This window comes from Dipodomys merriami, unplaced genomic scaffold (assembly GCF_024711535.1).
Source record: "Dipodomys merriami isolate MVZ:Mamm:240054 unplaced genomic scaffold, mDipMer1.0.p SCAF_40, whole genome shotgun sequence".
NCBI lineage: Eukaryota > Metazoa > Chordata > Mammalia > Rodentia > Heteromyidae > Dipodomys > Dipodomys merriami.
Genome location: NW_027205604.1, coordinates 3,793,708 through 3,818,268, shown reverse-complemented (window position 1 = coordinate 3,818,268; position 24,561 = coordinate 3,793,708). Strand labels below are relative to the sequence as shown.

The window sequence follows — 24,561 nt, the reverse complement described above, 5'->3', positions numbered from 1 at the left end:
GGAAGATTTTTTTAAGACATGCTATATTTTGGCTTATCTGCATAACAACAGGAAGAAGTCACTGAAAACAATATAGCATATGATACAGAAGGTAAAGGATATGACTAAGGAATCCAGTATGACCAGATAGCTCAAAGTCAGATAGTGCAAGTACTTTACTTCCAATGCCACATCCCTACTAGTATTAAAGTAAACACTGTACCCATAACATAACAATTATGACAATATTGGAAGCAAACTTTTTGAGCATTTGTCATATGCAAGGCACTTTATAAATATTTATTTATTGGTAGTACTTAGACTTGAACTCAGTTCCTCATAATAGTCACTCTACTTGAGCCATTTCCTAGCCCCACAAATATTATCATATTTAATAATCAGGACATCTCTACTAGGTAGAACAATTATTATCTCCATGTACATTATAGTTGGTGTCTTTGAAAAAATAATAAGAAAGAAATAGAACTGATGTTTAAATATTTAGGCCAAGAAAATTTGCAAAAATGAAAGACTATAATGAACATATTTAAAAAGGCTGTCTAAATATCTGGAAAAATGAATCTGAGACAATCAAAACTAAAACATATCTTTTTTGTTTTGTTTTGTTTTGTGTCAGTTGTGAGGCTTGAACTCTGGGCCAGGACACTGTCCCTGTGCTCTTCAGCTCAAGGCAAGTCTCTACCACTTGAGCCACAGCGCCACTTCCAGTTTTCTAGTGGTTTATTGGAGATAAGAGTCTCATTTCCTGCCCCGGCTGGCTTTAAACCACAATCCTCAGATCTCAGCCTCGTGAGTAGCGAGGATTACAGGTGTGAGCCACAAGCGCCCAGCTATTAGACATAACTTTTTAAAAGAAAGGCTACTTCATAAGGAAAAAAAGGCCTTTGACTCTCTGGACAAAAAAAAAAAAAATCAAATAACTTACAAAGAATAACATGACATCCACAATATAAAAAAATAACACGGCAATAGATACTTAAAAACAACTTATTTTAAAAATCAATGAAGGATTTTATATCCATCTAAGTGTCTTTGTATTAAAAAATCAAGATGTAAGAAAAATCTTTGTAAAATAAAGACTGTGTTTAACAAATTTAAACATGTAAAAACTAAGGAATTCAATACTAATGAGGAATCTATAAATAGTGTTTTAACCAATCAAGAAACAGATGACAAACTCCAACAAATGGCTGGTGGTACTTTTAAGCTCTGTAAATGGAAGACTGGCTCAAAGGAGAGATGAATACAAAGACCAACCTTCTTTCCTTCCTTTCTATTTTCCTCACCCCCTCCCTCCTCCCTCACTCCCTCCCTCTTCCTCTCTTCCTCCCTCCCTCCCTTCCTTCCTTTCCTTTCCTTCCTTCCTTCTTTCTTTCCTTCCTTCCTCTCTTCCTCCCCTCTCTCTTTTTCTCTTTTTCTTTTTTTTTTTCTTGACAGTACTGGTGGCTTGATTGCTTAAACTCAGCACCTCATGCCCTCACTCAATGTTGCTCACTGGTGGCACTATACCACTAGATTCATGCCATGCCTCTAGTTGGGCATTTTTATGGTTAATTAGAGATGGAGTCCTAAATACTAGTTTTGCTTGAGCTGGCTTTGGATCATAATTATCTGATTTCAACCTCCTGACTAGCTAGAATGACAGGCATGAGCCATCAGCACCTCACCATATGTCTTTCCCACTATATCCAGGGATTGAAATCAGACACTGTACCATTTGAGCCATATCCCAAGCCCAGCTTGAAAGATTAATATTTGATGTTATACAATATGACACATGGGAGTAATGCAGTAAAAAAAGAGGAAAATAGAAAAAGTTCATGATACTGCAAAGGTCAATAGCTAGGATTCTATGAATAGCTGAGAACTCAAATGCTAAAATATTCCATAAGAAAACATGAGAAAAGCGCTTGCTTTGACAGCACATGTACTAAAATTGGAATGATACAAATAAGATTAATACGGTCCCTGCGCAAGGATGATACACAAATCCATGAAGCCTTCCATATGTTTTATTTGGAAAGGGGAAGGGTAAGCATAGATGTGGTGGAACAAAAGGTGAATTAAGTCAGAAGTAATACTCAGTAGACACTATGTTGAAAATGAACTATAAAATTTGGGAGAGAATGAGGTTGGATGGGAAAAAAAAACTGGGAGAAAATGAGGAAAGAGGTTATGCTGTTGAAAACTGCAACCCCCTCTGTATATTATGTTTAATAAATTTTAATTAAAAAATAAAGCTTAGTAGAAATTCCTTGTTCCCATTAAAAAACAATAAAGTCATCATAAAAGTATAAATATTAGCAGAATAAGAATGGACAACAGAAAGGGTAAAATATGACACTTCTTTTGGAATACTTATTTTATTATAGCAATTGTACAACTGAGTTTCCTTATGACTTGTTTTTGTCAATCCTGAGGCTTCAAATCTAGGCCTGGCACTGTTCCTGGGCTTTGTTTGCTCAAGACTAGCCCTCTACTACTTTGAGCCTCAGCACCATTTCTGGTTTTCTGGTGGTCGATTGGAGGTAAGAGTCTCATGAACTTTCCTGCCTAGGCTGACTTCGAACTTTGATCCTCAAAGGTCAGCCTCCTGTAGTAACTAGGATTACAGGCATGAACCATCTGCACCAGGCTTCCTTGTGACATTTTAATATGAATGGAATATGACACTTCTGAGCACACAATTTTATATCACTTTGAACTTTAGAGCAGTATTTGATTCTTAAAAGGAAAATCAAAACAAACAAGTATGGATGAGGAACCAATATAAAATTCAAACAGAAAAAAGAAGCCTAACTAAAGAAACTAAGAGGGGCTGGGAAGGTAGCTCAGTGGTAGAGTGCTTGACTTGTATGCATGAGACCCTGTGTTCGATTCCTCAGCAACACATAAGCCAGAAAAAGCCAGAAGTGGTGCTGTGACTTTAGTGGTAGGGCACTAGCCTTGAGCTGAAGAGCTGAGGGACAGTGCCCAGGCCCAGAGTTCAGGCCCCACAACCATCAAAAAATAAAAATAAATAAAATAAAAATAAAAAAATAAAGAAACTAAGAATGTGTATGAGCACATCCTTATTTTGTGAATAATGAATGCTGGTATTTCTGTCAAAGTACTTAAACATAAGGGAAAAAGAAGAAATATTAAAATGAACACTAGTGTCATATTGAAATTGGAACCCTCACTCTGAACCGTTTTTAATACACACACACACGCGCACACACACACACACACACACACACACACACACACACACACACATAAACATACACTTAAATATCCACTCACATGATACAGAATGGACATTCCAGTACCAAAGGAATATCTAGTGCCTAGATTTGGGTTATAAAAACAGCATTCATTTTCCAATACTATTCATGACTCTATGAGAAATAACTGGGAGAAGGAAAAGTACAAAAAGATTTTTAGATAGTTTATACTGTTAGAAAATAAGGAACTATGGAAAAACTTATTGAAGCATATCAAAATGACAGAAGCACAAGTTTGAAAAGACACTGTTAAATCTGGAACACTTTAAACATAAAAATAAATAAATAATGATAATAGTAGATTATCACTCTAGAATAAAGCAAGGATCCGTAGACACATGGTGATATTAATAATTGGCTAGATAAAAACAAATTGTTTCCTTAGAAATAAAGTAAGAATCTATGGCTAATTATATTAATAAATAACTTGACTAGATAAATAAACGTTAAGGGAAAGTGTTTCTGAATGTAAAATTTCAACTAGTAACTATAGAAAGATTAAAACTGAAAAATCACCACATGACAAACACCACTGTGTTATTACAGATAAGAATCACTGGACAAAAATATAAGATGTCCACACAGTCCCATAATATCTATCCATATGACATTTATACAACAGGAAATGAAAAATAATTATACAATGGAGGCTCCTGCAGGCAACACAATTAATGAGGTGATCTAATTTCACAATTATCTGTAATCCAACATCAGTTACATCATATCCTTCCTGAATTGATTCACTTAGAAAAACACACTATAATTTTTGTAGTATTCTTGCCAATAATATATATAATCTGAATTTAGTAAAATAAGCCTAAATTTAGGCCATTCTACAATACAACTCTTCAAAAAGTTTAGGATCCTAAAAAAGAAGGCACTGAGAACTGAGTTCAGTGGTAGAACAGTGGTCTAGCATGCTCAGGCCAAACGTTCCTCCTCAGCACCACAATCAATCACTCCACAAAATATGTGTCCAAATTCAAAGCAACACACAAACTACTTTAATTCATTCTAGATTCGATACCAAGCATAATGAACTGTACTGACATGGTATAATGGATTAAATATTACAGTGTTAATTTCCTGATTTTGATCATTTCTATGTAGTTACATAAAATATTAATCTTTCAGGAATCTGGATGAGGTATAGTTAGAAATTTTTGGACTCTACTATTTTTGGAGCCATTTTTTTAAGTCTAAAGTTATTCAAATTAAAAAGTTAGGTAAGATAGCTAAGACATGGAACCAACCCAGATGCCCTTCAGTAGATGAGTGGATCAAGAAAATGTGGTATATATACACAATGGAATTCTATGCCTCCATCAGAAAGAATGACATTGCCCCATTTGTTAGGAAATGGAAAAACTTGGAAAAAATTATATTAAGTGAAATAAGCCAGGCACAAAGAAACACAGGTCCCATGGTTTCCCTTATTTGCAATATCTAGTATATGTATGAGTCAAGTGGAAAAGGTCAGATAATGTGATGTTAGGAAAATGAACCCTTAGATATGTATTTTAATGTTTGTTTTCTTTCATGCATGTGTTTCTAACACATTTGTAAGATTATTTCTTTGTTGCTTTGTATGTCCCTCCCCCACAGTATAACCCCCGCTTTCACTATATTTGATGTCAGTATAACTTGTGGAGGAGATGGGGAAAAACAAGCCGTTTAAGGATTCAGGTGGACCTGTTGCAACAATGAGAAGTACAAGTTATCATGTCAAAAACGAGCTTTACAACGTTGGTGGGGGGGGGGAGGCTTGGGTGGGGGGAAGGGGGAGGCTGGGAAGGAAGGGATGTGAAGGGTAAACAAAGGAGGACGCTGCAATGCTTGGTAAGAAATGTATGCATTATCCTGCCCATGTAATTGTAACCCCTCTGTACAGTATGTTCACAAATAAAATTTAAAAAATTAAAAAAAAAGTTAGGTAAGCCCAAACTATCAAAAGCCCCAAGTAACATATCTGGAAAGTCTGATTCTTCTCATTGTCCCATGTCACCATGTTTAGCTATAGCAGTATTAAGAACTGCCTCAGACACAGGCACTCAGGTACAGTATGCCTTATACTCATTGACTTGAAGTAGAATTAGCAGCTCCATAAGTCAATAAAATCATCATCTTCATGAGACAAAAACAGGTTGGGAAATATTTCCAGCATCCTAAACCTAGTAGGTGGTAAATTACAAGTTATATGTAATCCGATCTCAAAGTCAATAAGTTCATGTTCTTAATTGATGCTGTGAAAAGGTGTAAGAAATAAAGAAATCCTTTCTAATTAAATATAGTGACAAACGAAATAAAACACATAAATGTAGAATTAGAAGTCAGTAACATCTCTCAAATAAAAATAAAATAATAATAGGAAAGAGAAGAGATAAGCAATACAGTATAGTCTCCCTTACCCTTAATTTCTCCTTCCACAGTTTCAGTCCCAGTTACATGGAAAGTTCCAGAAATGTAAAATTTACAAGTTTTAAGTTAGATATTGTACGAATTCCCTAGTGTGGTGAGATGTCATGCAATTTGGCTTCATCTTGCTGGATACATGAAACATGCATTTGTCCACTGTTTCCATGATGGATATGCCATTATCATTTAGAAGCCATTGCCATTCATTCACCCTACCAATTATCACTGTCATAATGATTGTCTCCAAAATGAAAACTTAATGATACTGACAATTCACATATATCAAAGAGAAGCTTTAAGACCCTCCCTTTAAGTAAAAAATTAACATTCTCAGGGCTAGGAAGTTGGCTCAGTGGTAGAGTGCTTGCCTAGCATGCATGAGGCTCTGGGTTCAATTCCTCAGCACCACATAAACAGAAAAAAGCTGGAAGTGGCACTGTGGCCCAAGTCGTAGGGTGCTAGCCTTAGTTCAGCCACTACACCTGACCAAAAAAAAAAAAAATTAACACTCTCAATAAGGAAAGAAAAAAAAGTCACACATTGGTTTGCTGGTATCTGTGGTAAAACAAATCTAACTATGCTCATTTTGCTGTCACATTTCAAGCTGCAAAACTATGCATATATTGCCTAAGTGCTTTGAAAGGGCATTAAATGTGTGTATGTTTGTATATATCCATATTACATATAGGCTTAGTAGTATCTAAGATTTCATACTTCTTAGAATGTATCTTCATAAATAAGTGGTGTCTTACTTCATAAAATAAAATAATATATAAAACCAATTATGCTTCAGTAAAGCTGGGGGAGAAAAAGAAGAAGACAACCAGGGAATATAGGATAAGATAGATAATATTTCCAGAGGAAGAAATAGTAGAGATTATATTATCTAAGAAATAAAAGAGCTGGGTGCTAGTGGCTCACGCCTGTAATCCTAGCTACTCAGGAGGCTGAGATCTGAGGATCACGGTTCAAAGCCAGCCCGAGCAGGAAAGTTCAAGAGACTTTTATCTCCAACAAACCACCAGAAAACCAGAAGTGGTGCTATGGCTCAAATGATAGGGCGCTAGCCTTGAGCTGAAGAGCCTGAAGAGGGAGAGCGCCTAAACCTAGAACTCAAGCCCCACAACCAACAAAAAAATAAAGGAAAAAAAAAAATCCCCCTACTTCACAGGATCAGGCATGTACAAACTGATGAATCTTCTAATGTTAACCAGAAGAAAAGAAAAATAGAAAACCAGACATAGACACATTCACCAATGAGAAATTTCAAACTCCAGATAAAAAAAAGCAAGCCTAATCGCTTAGAGGAGGGGGAAAAATCAAGGCCACAAAATTAAAGCAGGTCACCTACAAAAGAATCAGAACCAGAGTAAGGTTTCTTTTCAGAAACATTATATGATTTTTTTAAAGGTTTATACAGTCTTTAACATTCTGAGGAAAACAAATCTCAAGGTAAAACAGAACTGCCAAATATGAGAACACAATGGAAGAATTTTGTTTTAGAGATCAGTTTTAGAGATCGCATTTTGAGACGTATTTGCAATGTACACTTTATATTTCTTCTTTCTTTTTTCAAGTAATGTGAAGATACACTCCAACAAAACAAGATAGAATAAACTAAAACAAGAAAATAAGTACATTTAAAAAGTGAAAATCCAACCCAAATAGCAATAAAGAAAAGTAGAAAGTTGATAGCTGTACAGTAAAATCAGAGGGCAGGCATCTGAAATGGCCTGAGAAGACACTGAAGATAAAAGGAGGCTTCAACATGATAGCTAAAATTACTGGGCTTGGTAGAGGAAATAGGAATGAACCTATGATAAACATAACATAAAAACAAGAGGGAAAAGAAAAAAAAAAGCAACTAAAAACTCCTGGGAGTACAGAAAGCTACAAAATAAATCAAGTTCCAAATATGGAACAAATTCAAATGAAAAAGGAAATCAGTGAATTTTATAAAGAGAGGGATTTGAAAAGCTAATTAACTTAATTTGTTTTACTCTGTTAGCTCTTCTCTCCTGCTAGGGCCCATATCTTCCTAAATCTGTTAAAATGCTAATCATTTTTTAAAGGCATAAGATTATTTTCCCTTAAAAAAAGTATTAAAACCAAAAGGAGAAACAAGAAGATACTTGAAAGTCATAATCTACATACAAAACATACTAACCTACATATGACTTTGAGGAACTAAAACACACAAGTAAGGACTATTAGAATCTCTGTCTCTCTGTTGTGTTTCTGCCTCTGTCTCTGTCTCTGTTTCTGTCTCTGTCTCTGTCTCTCTCTCCTTCCCCACCCCCATTTGGCTTTCTGCTCTCAAGAGCTCTAGCCCTACCATTTGAGCCACACTTCTAATTCCAGTATTTTCCTAGTTAATTGGGAAAAAAAAATGACTCTTGAGACTTTTCTGTCCAAGCCCTAAATTCAAACATCAGGACCAAAAAAAAAAAAAGTCCTGGAGAAAACTTTATGTATGATGACTACAGATGTACCTGGGTCATTGATACAACAGCCCCAGTTTGGAAATGTTAAGTTATCAATCTAATGTTTAGGTTTCAACAATGGAATAAACTGACAAAAGATTTGGGTAATGTAATCACAGTAATATGTCACTTCCAGTGAAGGTGTTTCCAGCACATTACTAGTGACCATTTTTATCTGGCATATAGATAAATTAATGAATTTATGCCTTGATAAAATCACTATCAATTAAAAAGTACAATGCAGGCTTAAGGTAGGATAGGTAGGACAAGGTGATATGAAATCAGAAAATACCTAAAACGAGCTAGAATCAAGGGTTGAGACTAAACAAAATCACCAAAATATTTTAAGTATTTCATTTTTTTTTTAGTTTTTAAAATTATGTTGTAAAGGTGACGTACAGAGGAGTTACAGTTACATAAGTCAGGTAATGAGTAGATTTCCCTTTTTTTTTTGGTCAGTTGTGGGGCCTGAACTCTGGGCCTGGGCGCTGTCCCTCAACTCTTCAGCTCAAGGCTAGCCTCTACCACTTGAGCCACAGCGCCACTTCTGACTTTTTCTGCTTACGTGGTGCTGAGGAATCGAACCCAGGGCCTCATTCATGCAAGGCAAGCACTCGACCACTGAGCCACCTTCCCAGCCCAGTAGACTTCCTTTGAAACAGTGTCACCTCCTCCCTCATTCTCTCCCAGCTTTTCAACTACTGACTTCCCTCCCCACCACCTTCAAGTTATATAGTTCATTCACCAATGACCCATATGGGTTTCAATGCTGAATTGGCTCAACCTTTGTCCCACCATTTCTGAGCTTCCCCTTCCCCTCCTCAAATCGGATAAGCCTATACAATAGATGAAGGGTACAGAAATCAAAAAGTGACAAAAGAGAATAAACCAAAGAAAAAAGGAAAGAAAAAAGAAAAAAAAAAGAATTGCAAACAGTACAATTAAAAAAACCCTCTTGCTTCCATTTCTTAGAGTTGATTTCAATAAGCATCATTGGGAACTCTACTACACTGTTGGTAGAAATGTAAACTTGTGGGCTGGGAAGGTAGCTCAGTGATAGAGCACTTGCCTTGCATGCAGGAGGCCCTGGGTTTGATCCTCAGCACCACATAAGCAGAAAGAAGAAAAAAGAAATATAAACTTGTTCAACCACTCAGAAAAGCAGAATGGAGGTTCCTCAAAAGACTAAACATAGAGTCCCTATTACCCAACAATCCCACTCACAGGCATATATCCAATTGACCACAAACCAGGCTACATTGTCATTCTTGGGGCATGAACTTGGGTCCTGGGCACTATCCCTGAGCTCTTTTACTCAAGACTCTGCCACTTTGAGCCACAACTTGACTTCTGGTTTTCTGGTAGTTAGCTGGAGATAAGAGTCTCACAGACTTCCTTCCTGGGCTGCCTTTGAACCTCCATCCTCAGATCTCAGCCTGCTGAATAGCTAGGATTACAGGTGTGAGCCATGAGCACCCAGCTTTTAGTAATATTATTTAAGGCAATCAACACTTTCTTTAACAAAGAAAGACATGTCTCTAGGCTATATAATTATTCTCTGGTTGCCAATTATTTTGAATTACATTTTGTCATCTTCACCATTTCTACCTTACTGAAATCCAAGTTAAAATGCAAAGATTACTTTTCTCCTTTAATACTTTTTTTTTTAATTTTTTTATTGTAAAGATACTATACAGAGGGTTACAGTTACATGAGCGAGGTAATGAGTACACTTCCTCTTGAACATTGTTACCCCCTCCATTGTTTTCCCCCTACCATCCCCTCCCTCCCTCCCTTCCCCAAGGTTATTTTTTTTTTTTTTTGATTGTGATTAAGTGATTACTTAATTTCCGGAAATTCACAGTATTGTGGAATAATGATGCTCATTTAAAGTCACAAGTTCATTCTAACTTTCCTGGAGCAAATTGTCTATCACAGTCTGTAATATATAACGGTGCTCACATGTTATATACCATATATGTGATCAGCAGCATGGGGATATTTGGTAGTGGTTCAACCAGATGAGTGGGAATTCTTTGTTTCTTAAGTCCTGTTAGTTTTGTCATATCACCTAACATTTTGGATTTATCATCCACTTATCAGGGAGACCATGTACTGTTTGTCTCTTCGTTCTTGGCTTACCTCGCTCAACATGATTCCTTCTAGCTCCATCCATTTCCCTGCAAATGCCATTATTTTGTCATTTCTAATGGCTGCATAATATTCCATTGTGTATAGATACCACAATTTTTGGATCCATTCATCTGTGGTGGGGCATCTAGGTTGTTTCCATATCCTAGCTATTGCGAACAGTGCTGCAATAAACATGGAGGTGCACGTGTCCTTGTATATTGGTTCCTGTTGTTCAGGGTAGATGCCTAGAAGTGGTCCTTTAATACTTTTAATATTGTTCTTCTATTTTTATATTTAAACTACTCCAATTTGTTTCTTCATTTTAACAGTTACTAGTATCATTATTATTATTTTTTTTGTCAGTCCTGGGGCCTGAACTCTGGGCCTGGGCACTGTCCCTCAGCTCTTCAGATCAAGGCTAGCTCTCTACTACTTGAGCCATAGCGCCACTTCCAGTTGAATTTTCTGCTTATATGGTGCTGAGGAATTGAACCCAGGGCCTCATGCATGTGAGGCAGGTACTCTACCACTGAGCCACCTTCCCAGCCCCTAGTATCATTTTTCTTAGTTAGTTCTTTGCTTCTGTTCTGAGAAACTTGCTTTATTATATCCAAACTTCTCACTTTTAATTGATTTCTACTTTAATCCCAACTTGCTTCTCCTTCTTTTCTCTATTTTTAATCTTGTTTCACTGTTTGTCTTCTCCCCTGTGACAGTCCTTCTCTTTTACCTTCTCCAATTAATTATTCTGGAGAAATAGAGTTTATTCTATTTCTTTGTTTTTCAAATTTATTTATTCACATCATTGAGAGCAGAAATTATTTTTGTTCTTTTTCTTTTGACAGTAATGGAGTTTGACAGTAATGGGGTTTGTTTTCAGTGATTCTAAACATATTCCCTTTTTGCTTTTGGGTGTCTTTCACATAAAATCTCATATATTTTGTCTGGGGCATCTTTGACTACCATCTTCCTACCTATGCCTCCCCAGTACTTGGGATTATACATATGTGCCATCACTCATATCTACAGCTTGTTTTCTAAGATAGGATCTCACTAGCTTTAGGCCAAAACTGGCCTGGAATCTTAATCCTCCCTATCTCTACCACCCTAGTACCTGGAATTATAGGTATGAGCAACCATGCTTCCCCTAATTATGAATCTTACCAACTAAAATATTTATAGCAATCACACACACACACACACACACACACACACACACACAATGTACAATTGATTTCATTCCTTATCTAGTTTAAATCTTATAATCCACTAAAGTGAGATTTTCCTATCCATTACCCAAAACATCCATCACTGTCAATAAACACATTAAGGTGTAAAATGATACTGTAGGGGAAAGAGAAGGCTATGTCCAGGCATTCCCCAGGAGTTTGCCACAGTAGAATTCATATTTGCTCATAAAGTAAGTTATCAAACAACAGACATCTTACAGTAGGAGATAGAGACCCATTGTAAAAAAAATGATTATTATGTGTAAAATAGGAACATTATGCTTTTAGTGAAACAAACTAATATTTATTTTCTATGTCATCACATTTTCCAGGCATATTTGGTCACATCTGGTTATATGGGGACAATTGTAAAATAGGCAGAGCCTGAAATTTTTACCCCACTCAATACTTAATTTTCTTCTTTTCCCTTACCTGATAATGTGCTTGAGCTTGCTGTGCTGAGTTCAAGGTGACATTACAGAGTTTGCAGTACAGGGGCTTACACAGCTCCTCCAGGGCAGAATCTGTCTCTCCTCCTTTAGGTAACTCTTCTTCCCCTGCCAGAGGCAAGGAAGCTTCCTGCTCAAAAGGCTTCTGTGGTAGAAGCTGTAAGGTTCCCGTGGACCTGGTGGCCACTGACATAGGAGGAGAGGGTGAGGGCTGCTTAGGTGGAGGAAGCCCAGGGTGTTGCAGAAGGATCATTGGATAGGAAAGCCTTGAGCATAATCCAATGGGAGATGAGAGAATGTCTTCAAATCTAAACAGAAAAAAAATGCACAATGAGACCTCAGCAATATGACATGTAAAATAACAACAACCGAATCTTCCTTCTACCCCAAATCCATTTTGGGGACTTCTTTCCTTTGCCATATATAACAACTTCTCCTGTTTCTTTCTTTTTTCTTCTTTTTTTTTTTTTTACTCAACACTGACATTTTATTTTCTGAAGTTTATCATTTTTACAAAACAAAACAAAAAGCAAGTATCAAAAACAGCAGAGTTTATAGAATTTCTGTACCAGTTCACACATAAATCAGTGATTTTGAAACTGCTATCCAATGTAAATACTAAACACAGGCTGATTTCCCTCTTGATCATATGCATTCAGGTGGTTTTGGAGTTACTTTATAATAATAATGATTTTTCGTAAGCACCGGTCATTTCTTGAGAACTGATTTGGTTTTCCAATAAAGTAAACAATTTTTTGCCGAATGGCATTTTCTTAAGAAAAACACTGAGCTGAAACACATAATGTATATTTGTTTGAATCTGAACCAAATCTTCTGAGATCCCGATTACCCTGAAGAAAACTGAGGGATTTATTGGGCATATTAAATGGCAGAGTAAATACTTGTGTATACCTCACAATGTTTAAGGCAGCTACTATATTTTTACATAAAATAGTATTTTACTCAGAGAGGCTGCCCAGAGTTTTAAATATGTCCCTTCTGGTTTGGAGTAGTTTCCAAACAGAACCATACTATCAGAACACAAGTTTGATGTATGTGCTAAACATGCTCTGATCTTTTATAGATACATTTGTGTAGAGCAAGACTCCTTGCTCTGGGTGACCCTGGGTGACCACAAGTTGAGAAGTCACGATAACTGGATGCTAAAAGGCATCAGCATACTTAAGCTCAGCAGAATCTGAAGACCAGCAGAAGTCAAGATGGAGATTGGTAGTGGTGTTCATTCACCACTTCGTCCAGAAATAGATTTTGCTTAAATAGGAAGCATGGTCCAGTTTTCCAATGGTAAAAGCTGCGAGACTTTTTTATTTATAAAAATCATTTCTTGATTAGCGATGAGTTAGGAAACTGGCCTCAAAGTCTGATCAGATCTCTTAGTATTAGTTAAAAATAATGTAATAGGAAATCAAGTCACTAGGGGTTAAAATTGCACAATTAAACTTATATGTAAATCATACATATTGGTATACACATCACTGAAATGACTATATTGGTACACACATCACTGAAATGACTATGAGGGGACAAACATTCCCGACGAACAGCTTCCTCTATTTTATCCCAACTTTCATCGAAGGAAAACTGATGTGTAATTTTCTTCTTTACAGATGTGAAAAAGAAAGCAAGAAGGCAAAGCTGAGGGCAGCAGATGCCGCCGCGGGGCAGTGATGGCATCTGGTTGCCTTGGTCTTTGTACCAGCATGCCCACTCTCACAGCCAAGACCCAGCTCCAGCGGACTGCGCGGCTTTCCTGGCAGTCCAGACGCAAACGAGGCCCACTCCTCCTGCAGGCCACCGCGACAGCACAGCACTGCTAGTGTCGGGTGGGCTCGAAGGCCTTTATAAACAGACCTCACGAGGATCCACACCAGTCTTGTCCGGAGATTGACCATCATTAGCTTTAAAGGAGATGCGCACACTCAAGACAGCACTGCCTGCCTTGGTGTTGATCAGGGGTTCTTCACAGCTGCCTGGAGAGCAGCCATCACGCTTCCTTGTCTCGGGCCCGGCCTGACCGTCACCCCATCTTCCCTGTCCACAAACTTGCTCTCGTCGTACTCATCCCCATCCACCTTCCACTACGTCCCTGGTCCACACTGCCACAAAGGCCTCCTCTCCATTACCCGGTTCACCCCTGTGAACCCAGCTCGCGGCAGGAACCCGCGGCCCTCTGGGGCGTCGCCCGCAGCAGCGGCTTGGGCGGCTCTGGCTTCTCCTGCGCCTTCATTCACATGGACACAATGTTCTCTACCACTGAAAAATGGCTTTATGAATTTGGCTTTATATTAATTGGTACAGCTCCAACTGCTATCCCTCTGGACTATGAACGCTAATAGCATTGTATCCAAGGCTAATTAAATCGAAGTCATAAGTCAAGCAAACATCAAAGGTCACCTGGTCCAGACCCCATCCCTCAGGTACACTTAAACAGTCTCAAGAATATTTATGCCTAGTAGCATCTGAGAATCTTAGTACCTATCTCTTTTCCATCCAAATAATATCAAAGTCAAAAGACTATCACTGTGTCACAGATCTACAAAAAATATAAAGGAACTCTAAAAGTAACTCCAAATTAAAATATTAAAATGTTCCTTCTGACCAACTAGCAATACTGGAGAGGTTGAGCCTATCGTTTCTTACACAGAGTTGAAACAGATGCCATTGGTAACATACACATTTAGATGTGCTGCTGTACTCATAGCCAGGGCTGCCAGTCCATACCACCGCAGTCCCCACTCAGGCTGCTTTCTGCAGGCCCTCCAGCATAGGGCCCGCAGTTCATATTGCCTTGGACTATATTTATAACTCCTCTGTAAAATACTTCCTGTCCTTCAGTAGGTAAATTACAAAGTATCCAGGTTGGTAATCCAGTTTCTCAGTCTACATACACATTGTTTCTTTCCCCTTCTTCCAATAAATAAAACCCTCTCTTCTAATTCCCTCAAAGAAGATCCAGTATGTTCTTCCCTGTTAAACTTCATGATAGTTCTTATCTCCTACTCAAATGGCATCTTCAAATTCTGAATGTCTCAAAATGAACCTGTGACTTCCCAAGGTTCTAACTAACTGAAATTAGAATGCTTATTTCAAAATCTACAATTCCCCCAAGGTCCCAATAACACTAAAACATATTTTCTTGGTCAATACAATATAACTACAATGTAGCTGCTGAAATTTTCCATCTGCCCTGGATATATGCACATTATGCAAATTGTAGATTTATAAAAATGAATCAAATAAGTTTTGGAAATGTAAAAGTCTACACCATTTGTTAAGTAAACAGCACCAAATAATTTCAATTAAGTAACAATTTGAATTCTACATTCAGGATCTAGAGTCAAAGAGGTAATTACTGCAATTGAGAAATAATGTAACTAAGGACAAAAAATCATAAATTATTAGTCATAGATCTAGGTAATACTTTTCATTAATCACAATGTCTAGGAAAATAAAAATATTATTTCACCCTAAGCAGAAGTATTCTGCCCATATCTCTCAGGATATATAAAAAGCAATACAAAGCTGGTCACTGGTGGCTCACACTTGTAAACCTAGGTATTCAAGAGCCTGCGATCTGAGGATCACAGTTTGAAGCCAGTCTGGGCAGAAAAATCCAAAAGACTCTTTAACAAACAAAAAGCCAAAAGTGGAGTCAACCTAAAGCCAAAAGTGAAGCTTGATTCAAGTTCTAGAACTGTTCCACAAAAAATACAGATGTGGAACATTTAAGAAGTCAGGTTTTCTATCAGGTTTTCTATCAGTATTTCTCAATTAAAGATATCTGGAAAGCAAATGTGGAAGCAGAATTTTTTTAAGGAAATTCTTTAAAAGACCAGCTTTTAAAAAATCAACTACTTAACTATAATAATTAGTGATGCTAAAAGGCCACACAAAATGCTTATACAGTCATTCAGATCTAAACTAACATAAACATACTGTTGCTCATAAGGAAAAACGGGTACAGGGCTGTGTTGAAATATATGGAAAAAGGAAATCAGTGATATAAACAAAATCAAATGCCACCAATCACCAAAATGCGTCTGGACGTGTTTTATGAATGCTGCCACTTAAGGAAATTCCAGCCTGCGTTCTCCTCAATTGTGCCTGCAGGTTTCCATCAAAATAAAGGATCTTTTGTAAAGCATAAGAACAAAACGATCTTCTTCCTAAAGGAACTAAAGAAAACAATTACAGTATAGACTTACCCATTAATGTATTTTATCTTTGTAACATTTAAAGTGTACCTAAGCATAACAATATTATTTCTTCTAATTCTGTAACAATCAACAGAAGGCCAACTTCCAGATAAGACATCATGAAAATTACAACATGTATTACTACAATGCAAATAAGAATTTAGAAATACATAAACCCAAAATATGCAAAATCAAGCCTCCATGACTGGATGAACAAATTACTAATGGAATATAAAGAGACCCAAACATATGTGACTCAGATCCGTTTAGCTGTTGCATTGACTTAAGACTGACTTAAAGGCTGATGTAAATAAATATTGTTCAGTTCTAAAACATTACACTTGCAGTGGCATAAAAAAAAGTATTTATAGGTTTTCATGTCCTAGTTTGGAAACTGGATGAGAAGATACTAAAGAAAATTAAGGTTCTATGAAGTACCCGGTTTAAAGAAACCAAATTATCATAGCATAGTTTTCTCGATTAGACTGAGGCCTACTCTTCACATACTGTATTGAAGCAATCGCTTTCTCATTTGGAGAAATCTACAGAGGAAAAGGAACAGAATGCAGAAACAAGTTTTGACATCTCTGCAAACTAGGGAAGACTTTCATTGAGAATTCTGGAAAAGACAGGAGAGGAACTATACTCAAGTCAACAGAAGGCATCAGTCAGAAAGATAATCAGCAGAGTATGTATGTGTTACATCGGGAAGGCTCGAAGGAACTGAGAGAACTGAGGAAGGAAAGGCCTTGACAAATTGGCGAACGTTTTCCAGTCTCCCCGGTGACCAATAACCATTTACACTTGTGGATCAAAGCTACAGACAGTTCAGCATCACCCACAACAAACACCTTACATTCCTGAGAGGTGCGCGCGCACGTGCACACACACTCATGCACACGCACGCGCACACACACACGCGCGCGCACACACACACGCACGCGCACACACACGCACGCACACACCTTAATCTTGCAGGAATGCCAACACGAAAGGTGGAGCCCCCATAGGTAAGCACATACACGCATCCACGTAGGTGTGCACGGCCCTGCGGGGGACGGCGGAGCTCCCACAGCCCGGCCCAGGATCAAAGGCTGCGCGTCAAGTACTGAGAGAGCGGCGCCGCAGCGTCACGCGGAGGCAGTGGGAAGCCGGAATCGGAAAGCAGTCGGCGGCCCCAGAGCCCCGCGACTCGTCCTGTCCGCCCCAGGCCTCGCAGCAGCTTAAACTCACCGGGCCCCCCGGGGCGCGCCGCGGCCTCGGCGCCAAGGCCGTCGGTCTCGCGGCACCTCGGGCCAGGGCGCCGGCCGCCGACCCAGCGGCCCGGCTTCGCCGGATCAACTCCGTCTCTCAGCAGCAACTTTCTCCACCCGCGGCCGCCGAGTCCGTTCAGCCGCGGTGCTGTCAAGTCAGCGGGCTCCGACTCACAGGGAAACAGCTGCAGGAAGTGACTGCGGAACCGGGAGGCGGCGGAGGAGGGGACAGGGCGCCGGGAGAGTCGCCACTGCGCATGTGCCGGACGCCGCGGCGGCGGCGGCGGCGGCGGCGGCGGCGGCGGCGGCGGCGGCGGCGGCGGCGGCGGCGGCGCTGCGCGGTCCCCTGCGGACTGGAGATGCGTGCGGCAGGTGCAGGGATAAATGTGGGAGTGTTGAGCTGAGTAGGTGTGAGAAGCAAAGACGCGAGTCGGGAGGACGCACCCTCTCCAGTCTCAGCCAGAAGCACCTCAGCACTCCGTGACAAGTGGATCCCAGTTAAGGAAGAGCATTTGCCACTTTCATCCTCCTGTTACAATGTCCAAAGACTCTTTCCCATCTCATCCCCTCTCTTGCCCACTGGTTGGCCCATTGGAGGCTGACTGGAACTTCCATTATCTCCAGCATTCTGCTGCCACACAACCTTGAAAGGAAACCTCTGCACTTCTGCCCCTCTATGGCAAAGAGAAACCTCAGTGCCTTGGGCTACCATAGCAGTACAGCACGCGCGCGCGCGCACACACACACACACACACACACACACACACACACACACGCACATCCTTGCCCTCTCCTCTGCATTAAAGTCAGACAGACAGAGATGAAGGGGACTTTTCCCTGACCTTAAGAGCGTCAACCTGCAAGAGAGGAAGGCCAGAAGAAAACTGGCTTACCTTAAGATATTACATGCTGTAGGAAACAGCCTGGACATCACAGAGTTGAAACTAAGAGATAAGCTGAAGGATTCCAACACTAGATTCTACTAGTTTGTGGTATTTCCGAATATTAAGTTTTGCAAGCTGTTTTTCTCTGTGCACAGCATGACATCAATTACCAAATACTATATGTCTGTGCACAAGATGCAGAAATATATAAAGCAAGTATATTTAGTAGGCAATAAATAACAGGCTGTCTCATTTAATTTTATAAGGTTTTTTTTTAGAATTATCTAAGCTTGTCTATTATTTTTCTTTTGAAGAGCAACCTAACTGATAATCTAAACACTCACAAGAATATAACTTGTTACTTAGTATTAAAAAATAATTCTCCCTTGGGATTAGGGATATAGCTCTTTGGTAGAATATTTAGTTTGTGTGAGGTCTGAGTACACCTATTATTTTCATAATAATTTTCCCAGTTTTTGTCTTAATATAGACAGGCAGGCAGGCAGACAGACAGACAGACAGACAGACAGACAGACAGACAGACAGATAGAAGTGATCGATTGGCCTTACATTCTTCCTTGGCTGTTGTTGCTCAAGGCTGGCACTCTACCATTTGAGACACACCTCTTCTGGCTTTTTGCTGGCTAAATGGAAATAAGAATCTCACAGACCTTTCTGCCCATTCTGGTTTTGAGCCTCAATCCTCACATCTCAGTCTTCTAAGTAGCTAGAATTACAGACATGAGCCCTTTATGACTGACTGCAATATTTTTTTTACAAAAATACTTTATCTGTTAGGTTTTCCTAGTATAACATCTCTTCTGTGAAGTCTATCCTAATTCTTTGGTCAGAGTTACCAGTCCCTAAGTTTATCTTGCCAAAGACCCTATAGTTTCCCTCAAAGATCTGAGATGAATCCATCTATTTCTCTATTTCTATATTAGACAATATTGGGACCAATTCCTTTCTTGCCCTGTGCTAAATAATTCTGAGAAATGTTTACTTTCCTAGGTTTAAACACAAATGAGTTTAAGAGGAAAAAAACTTGGTATTTGCTCTCAACATTCACTACTAAGAGTCAGAATGTAAACCTATGCCAAGAATTACTTCTAAAGAGTAAAAGATTGCTTTTTGAAACCTTATCCCATTCAAACTGCCTTATCAAAGGACACACATGCATGGATGTGAGACCTTCTTTTGCCATGTGAAGGACTTTAGAACTCACCTAATACTCAAGCCTACAACTGCACCCCCAGTTAACCGGTTACAAACTCATGAGAAAACTTGAGTTACAAACACCCAGTCTTGAGGTCCTACATAGAGACCACGTGAAATAATGTTTCCTTAAGTTGCTAAATCTGCTAAATTTTGGGTAATTGTTATGTAGAGATAAGTAATAAAAGTCCTTTCTTTGTCTCTCTTTCTAGTCTCTCTCCTTCTGTTCCTCTTTCCTTCCCTTCCTATCACTCTTTGAACTCATTAAAGGATGCCGAAACTAAAAATTGTTACCCCTTACTGAATTTTGTTTTTTGTTTCATCACCTATTATTTAGTGTTTATCTGGATTAATTTGAAAATCACTCTGTCAAGTTCCCCATGAAAAATTCCATTTGGATTTAAATTGATTGCATTCTTTTTCCTAATAGTCTACCATGATACAAGACTTCATGACTGTCCTTAAGATTTTGTATTTTTTTCAGCATAGGTACAATATTTGATACATTATTATTATTAATAATGTATATATATATATATATACTTTTAGCTTTTGTACATGAAACTTCTTATCTTCTAAAGAATACTGCTGGTATATAGAAAGATTAGCAAAATCATGCACTATGCTAACACATGTAAAATACTACTTTGTGTGAATATTGTCCACCAATGGGAATAATGATGTATTTACCTAATATTGAAAGGGAAGGGCATTAACTTTTATTAAAAGCCTAATGTCAGGCACTGTAGCAGTTGCCTTCATATCCAAGTTTATATAATACTCACAAAAATGCCAGTGAGGTAGGAATTACTTTATACATTTTAAGAATGAATGTTTCTGGGCTGGGAAGGTATCTCAGTGGTACAGTGTTTGCCTTGCATGCATGAGGCCCTGGGTTTGATTCCTCAGCACCACATAAGCAGAAAAAGCCGGAAGTGGTGCTGTGGCTCAAGTGGCAGAGTGCTAGCCTTGAGCTGAAGAGCTGAGAGACAGCGCCCAGGCCCAGAGTTCAGGCCCCACAACCAAAAAACAAAAACAAACAAACAAACAAAAAAACAAAAAGAAAGAAAGAATGTTTCTGAAATGTGATACTATGGTTCAAAGTTATCCAGTTTAATTCTCTCATGCCTGTGTTTCAACTAGATCAGATCATCTCATAACTCATGTACGTAGATAACCTGATGATGATGTTTTGAAAATTCAGATAATGTCTCAGTAAGTCTGAAGTCAGGACCAATCAAGATTCTTCATTTTTAACAAGCTCCTTGGTGATGTAAACATTCTATAGGACATTTTAGGAACTGAAACTTAGACCACATTGAATTTGTTAATAAAACTAATTGAAAATTATTCATATGAATTCAAACCCTTCACCTTCTGATTTAGAATGGATTGTATCTGAACTTCAGTTCCCCAATCTAAAAATCAATAGAGGAAATAATTTGAACTTCCTATGTTAAGATAAATAGAATGCATTCCTGAACCTAACACAGACTTAATACTGATTTGTCTATACTTTGGGAATTTAGATTGCTTCTATAACACCTTTTAGATATTAAATATGTGTAACTGAAACACGCTCAAATTTATCGGAACAGAAAATGGAAGAATCTTGGAGATTCCTAGTAACCCAACAATGCAGAAGGCAACTGGAAATCTGGAGCCTAGGAATCAGATGCTTCCTGGAATCCTTGTGCCCTAAGGTCTTAATTTTCCCCTAGAGCAATTGGACTTCAATTTCCGTACTTGTAGCCTTATTTCTTACAAGTATCCATTGTTTCCCATCTTTAAAGCTCATGACTGTCAGCATCAGAAAAGTGAATCTCAGTCTTCATTTTTTTATTCTTAATTTTAATAACCTTGAACTTACTTAGACAAGAGTAAACTGATGTCTATTGCAGGACAAACATATCTAGTCAGAGAGGCAGGTTCCCCTAATAGAGGATTTGCTGTGAAATGCCAACTACTTCAGTTTTTCACTACTATAGTAACAGAATTTACTGTTGAAAGAAATAACTGGATTAGGTCAGACAACCTGGGTAATTGTGATCTTGATGCTCACTTTCTTTGTATAAATCATTTAATAGGTTTAGGCAACATAATAGGTTTGGATAAATCACTTAATAGGTTTAGGTAACATCTCATATTTGCATAATAAATGCTTTGGGTTAGGTAATAGCTGAGATTATATCCAAATATAACATTATAGGAATCAGTGGATTTACCTATAAAAATAATATGTAGGATTTAGTTAAAGCTTAAAGGTAGGGTGTTTTGTTAAATCATTTGGGAGGGATAATGATCAATATGTATGTTACTCATAAACTGATATTTGAATTGAACCTTTTTTGTGTAACTACTTAGATAATTTTTAAAAAAAGAAAAAAATCTTTTCCTTAACAAGTTCAACTGAAATCTGTGTTTGCTAAATTCAAGGTGCTAAAAATGCAACACAGAACAAGATAAACAAGATTTTTGAGCTCACATTCCATATATAACTAAAAAGATTATAAATTCATACTTAAAATGTATAAAGACAATAAAGCCGTAAGTATGATGAAGAAACTGTCACTAGCAGAGCATGGTGATGTATACTTGTAATCACATCTACTCAAGAGAGAGAAGTAGGATTATCAGAGTCAGAGACCAATTGGGCAACAGCCCAAGACTTTGTATGATAAACCAAGCAAAAGCAAGAAATACTGTGGTATGGCTCAAATGGTATAGAGCTTGCCTAGCAATTTTGAGATTGGGGGTTCAATCCAAATACAAAACAAAATGATGTAAAAAGATTTCTATCAATTATAGGGCCAGGGATATATAACATCAGTGTTAGAGCACTTACCTATCATGCACAAGGTCATGGATTTGATTCCCAGCACTGTAAAATGCACATATATGAGCTTATAAACACACATATAATACACACATACAGTACACATATAATACATGCATAAAACAAGTGACTAGGAGAAAGGTGATAGAAGTGAACTGTACAGGAGTTGTTAGGGTCCTTCATTTTGGTATTATTTCTAAGAGGTAATAGCTAAATGAAGCTAGAGGACAAAAAAGGAGTCAGCCACGTGCAGATAGGATTAGGATTATAGTGAGAAGCAAGGACACATAGGGCAGAATTAGCAATGAAACATTGAAGATATCAGAAAATGTCCAATATAAGCAAGGAAAGGAACTAAAGCAGATATTAGATAAAGAGACAAGGAATACTCATGGAAAGCACAGAAATAATTCTTTAAAAATAATTTTAGATGATGTTTATTATATATGTTCTCATATATGTAATGTATGTATCTGTGTAGGTATATACATATGGTATGCTTTAATCATACTCATTTCCCATCACCTCCATTCCATCTCCATTCCCATTAGGTTCTCCTTCAGAAAGACCCTCTTTTCAATCATGCCTTATTGTTATTATTATTCTTATTATTATTGATATTTTAACATCTAGATTGTGCATATGAAAGAAAATATGTGGTAATTATCTTTTTAAGCTTGATTTATCTTGCTCAGTATCTTCTCTAGTTCCTGCAAAAGACAAAATTTAATTCTTCTTTATAGCTGAAAAATACACCATTCTATGTATCACATTTCTTTTTATCCATTCATCAGCATTTGGGCATTTGGACAACTTGATTGGTTCATTGCTTGGATATTGTAAATGATGTTTTCTATAAACATAGATGTTCATATATCGCAACTGACTGTTCACTTTTGTTCCGTCAGATATACACTCAAGGGATATAACAGCATGATACTGCAATTCTAGGTTTAGTTTCCTGAGGAACCTTCATACTGATTTCCATAGTAATTGTACTAATTTGCATTGTACAAATATTGACAATTCCTCTTTCCTAAAAACCTTGCCAACTTTCTTACTGTTTTCTTTTCTTTTTTTTAAATTTTTTTGTCGGTGGTGGGTCTTGAACTTGACCTGGGTGCTGTCCCTTAGCTCTTCAGCTCAAGACCAGTCTCTACTATTTGAGTCACAGCACCACTTTTGGTTTTTTAGTGCTTTATTGGAGATTAAAATCTCAAGGACATTCTTGCCTGAACTGGCTTTGATCCGAGATCTTCAGATCTCAGACTCCTGAGTAGCTAGGATTACAGGTGTAAGCCACCAGTGCCTGGCTTTCTTACTGTTTTCTTGAAAGCCCTTCTCACTGCAATAAGATAGAATCTCCATGTTGTTTTGATGTTCATGCCCTTTATTGCCAGGGATACTGAACATTTCTTGATGTATTTATTTGCTATTTGTACTCCTTCTTTGAAAACTTTCCATTCAATTGTTCATTTGTTGATTTTTAAAGTTTTAGTAAAGTTTCTTTTAGTATGACAGAAGAAAGTATAAAAAATGGACAAGAATAACCCCTCTGAATGGTATTTTCACAATAAAAACAATGGACAAGAGAAGTTGTGCATTTCTTCATGTGTCTATTGGCCATTCTTATTTCCTCTTCAGAGAAGTTTCTCTATAAGTCTTTAGCCCACTTATTAATCAAGCAGTTGTTTCTTTGAGGATTTGTTGTTGGAGGATTTAATTTTTTGAGTTCTAACTATATTTTAGATATGAGGCCCTTGTCTATTGAATGGCTAGTGAAGATATTCTCCCAATCTGTGGGCTTACTGCTGATCTTGCTAACTATGTCCTTTGTCATGCAGAAGCTCTGCAGTTCCATGCATTCCTATTTGTCCAACCTTTCTTTGATTTGTTGTGCTTCTGGGTCTTTACTAAGAAAATCTCGGGCTGTGCCAAAGAGCCCTACAATTTCTCCTATTCCTTCCTGTATGTTTCCAAGGTGTCTGCTTTTACTTGAAGTTCTTTGATCCATTTGGAGCTGATTCTGGTGCAGGGTAATATGTAAGTATCTGGCTTTAATTTTCTAAAAGTGTTTAACCAATTTTGCCAGCATCATTTACTGAAGAGGCTGTCTTTCTTCCATTCTATTTTTTAACTCCCTTATTGAAGATTAGGTGGCTATAGGTCTAGAGGTTCATT

General features: G+C 37.9%; 1 protein-coding gene and 1 non-coding gene across 2 annotated transcripts in view; one reads left to right on the top strand and one right to left on the bottom strand.

The window, feature by feature from the left end:
* Zmat3 (zinc finger matrin-type 3) overlaps positions 1–17,658 on the bottom strand; it is a 41,205-nt gene extending 23,547 nt beyond the window's left edge. Inside the window, exons 1-2 of the mRNA XM_069991866.1 lie at positions 17,426–17,658; positions 11,959–12,283 (exon numbers count right to left, since the gene is read on the bottom strand). Of these exons, the coding sequence (XP_069847967.1) occupies positions 11,959–12,228 (270 nt within the window). The 5' untranslated portion in view covers positions 12,229–12,283; positions 17,426–17,658. The remainder of the gene's footprint in view (positions 1–11,958; positions 12,284–17,425) is intronic.
* LOC138806544 (U6 spliceosomal RNA) lies at positions 1,907–2,013 on the top strand. Its single transcript, XR_011365916.1, has one exon. It is a non-coding gene; the product is annotated as a U6 spliceosomal RNA (small nuclear RNA).
* Positions 17,659–24,561: the final 6,903 nt, after the last annotated feature.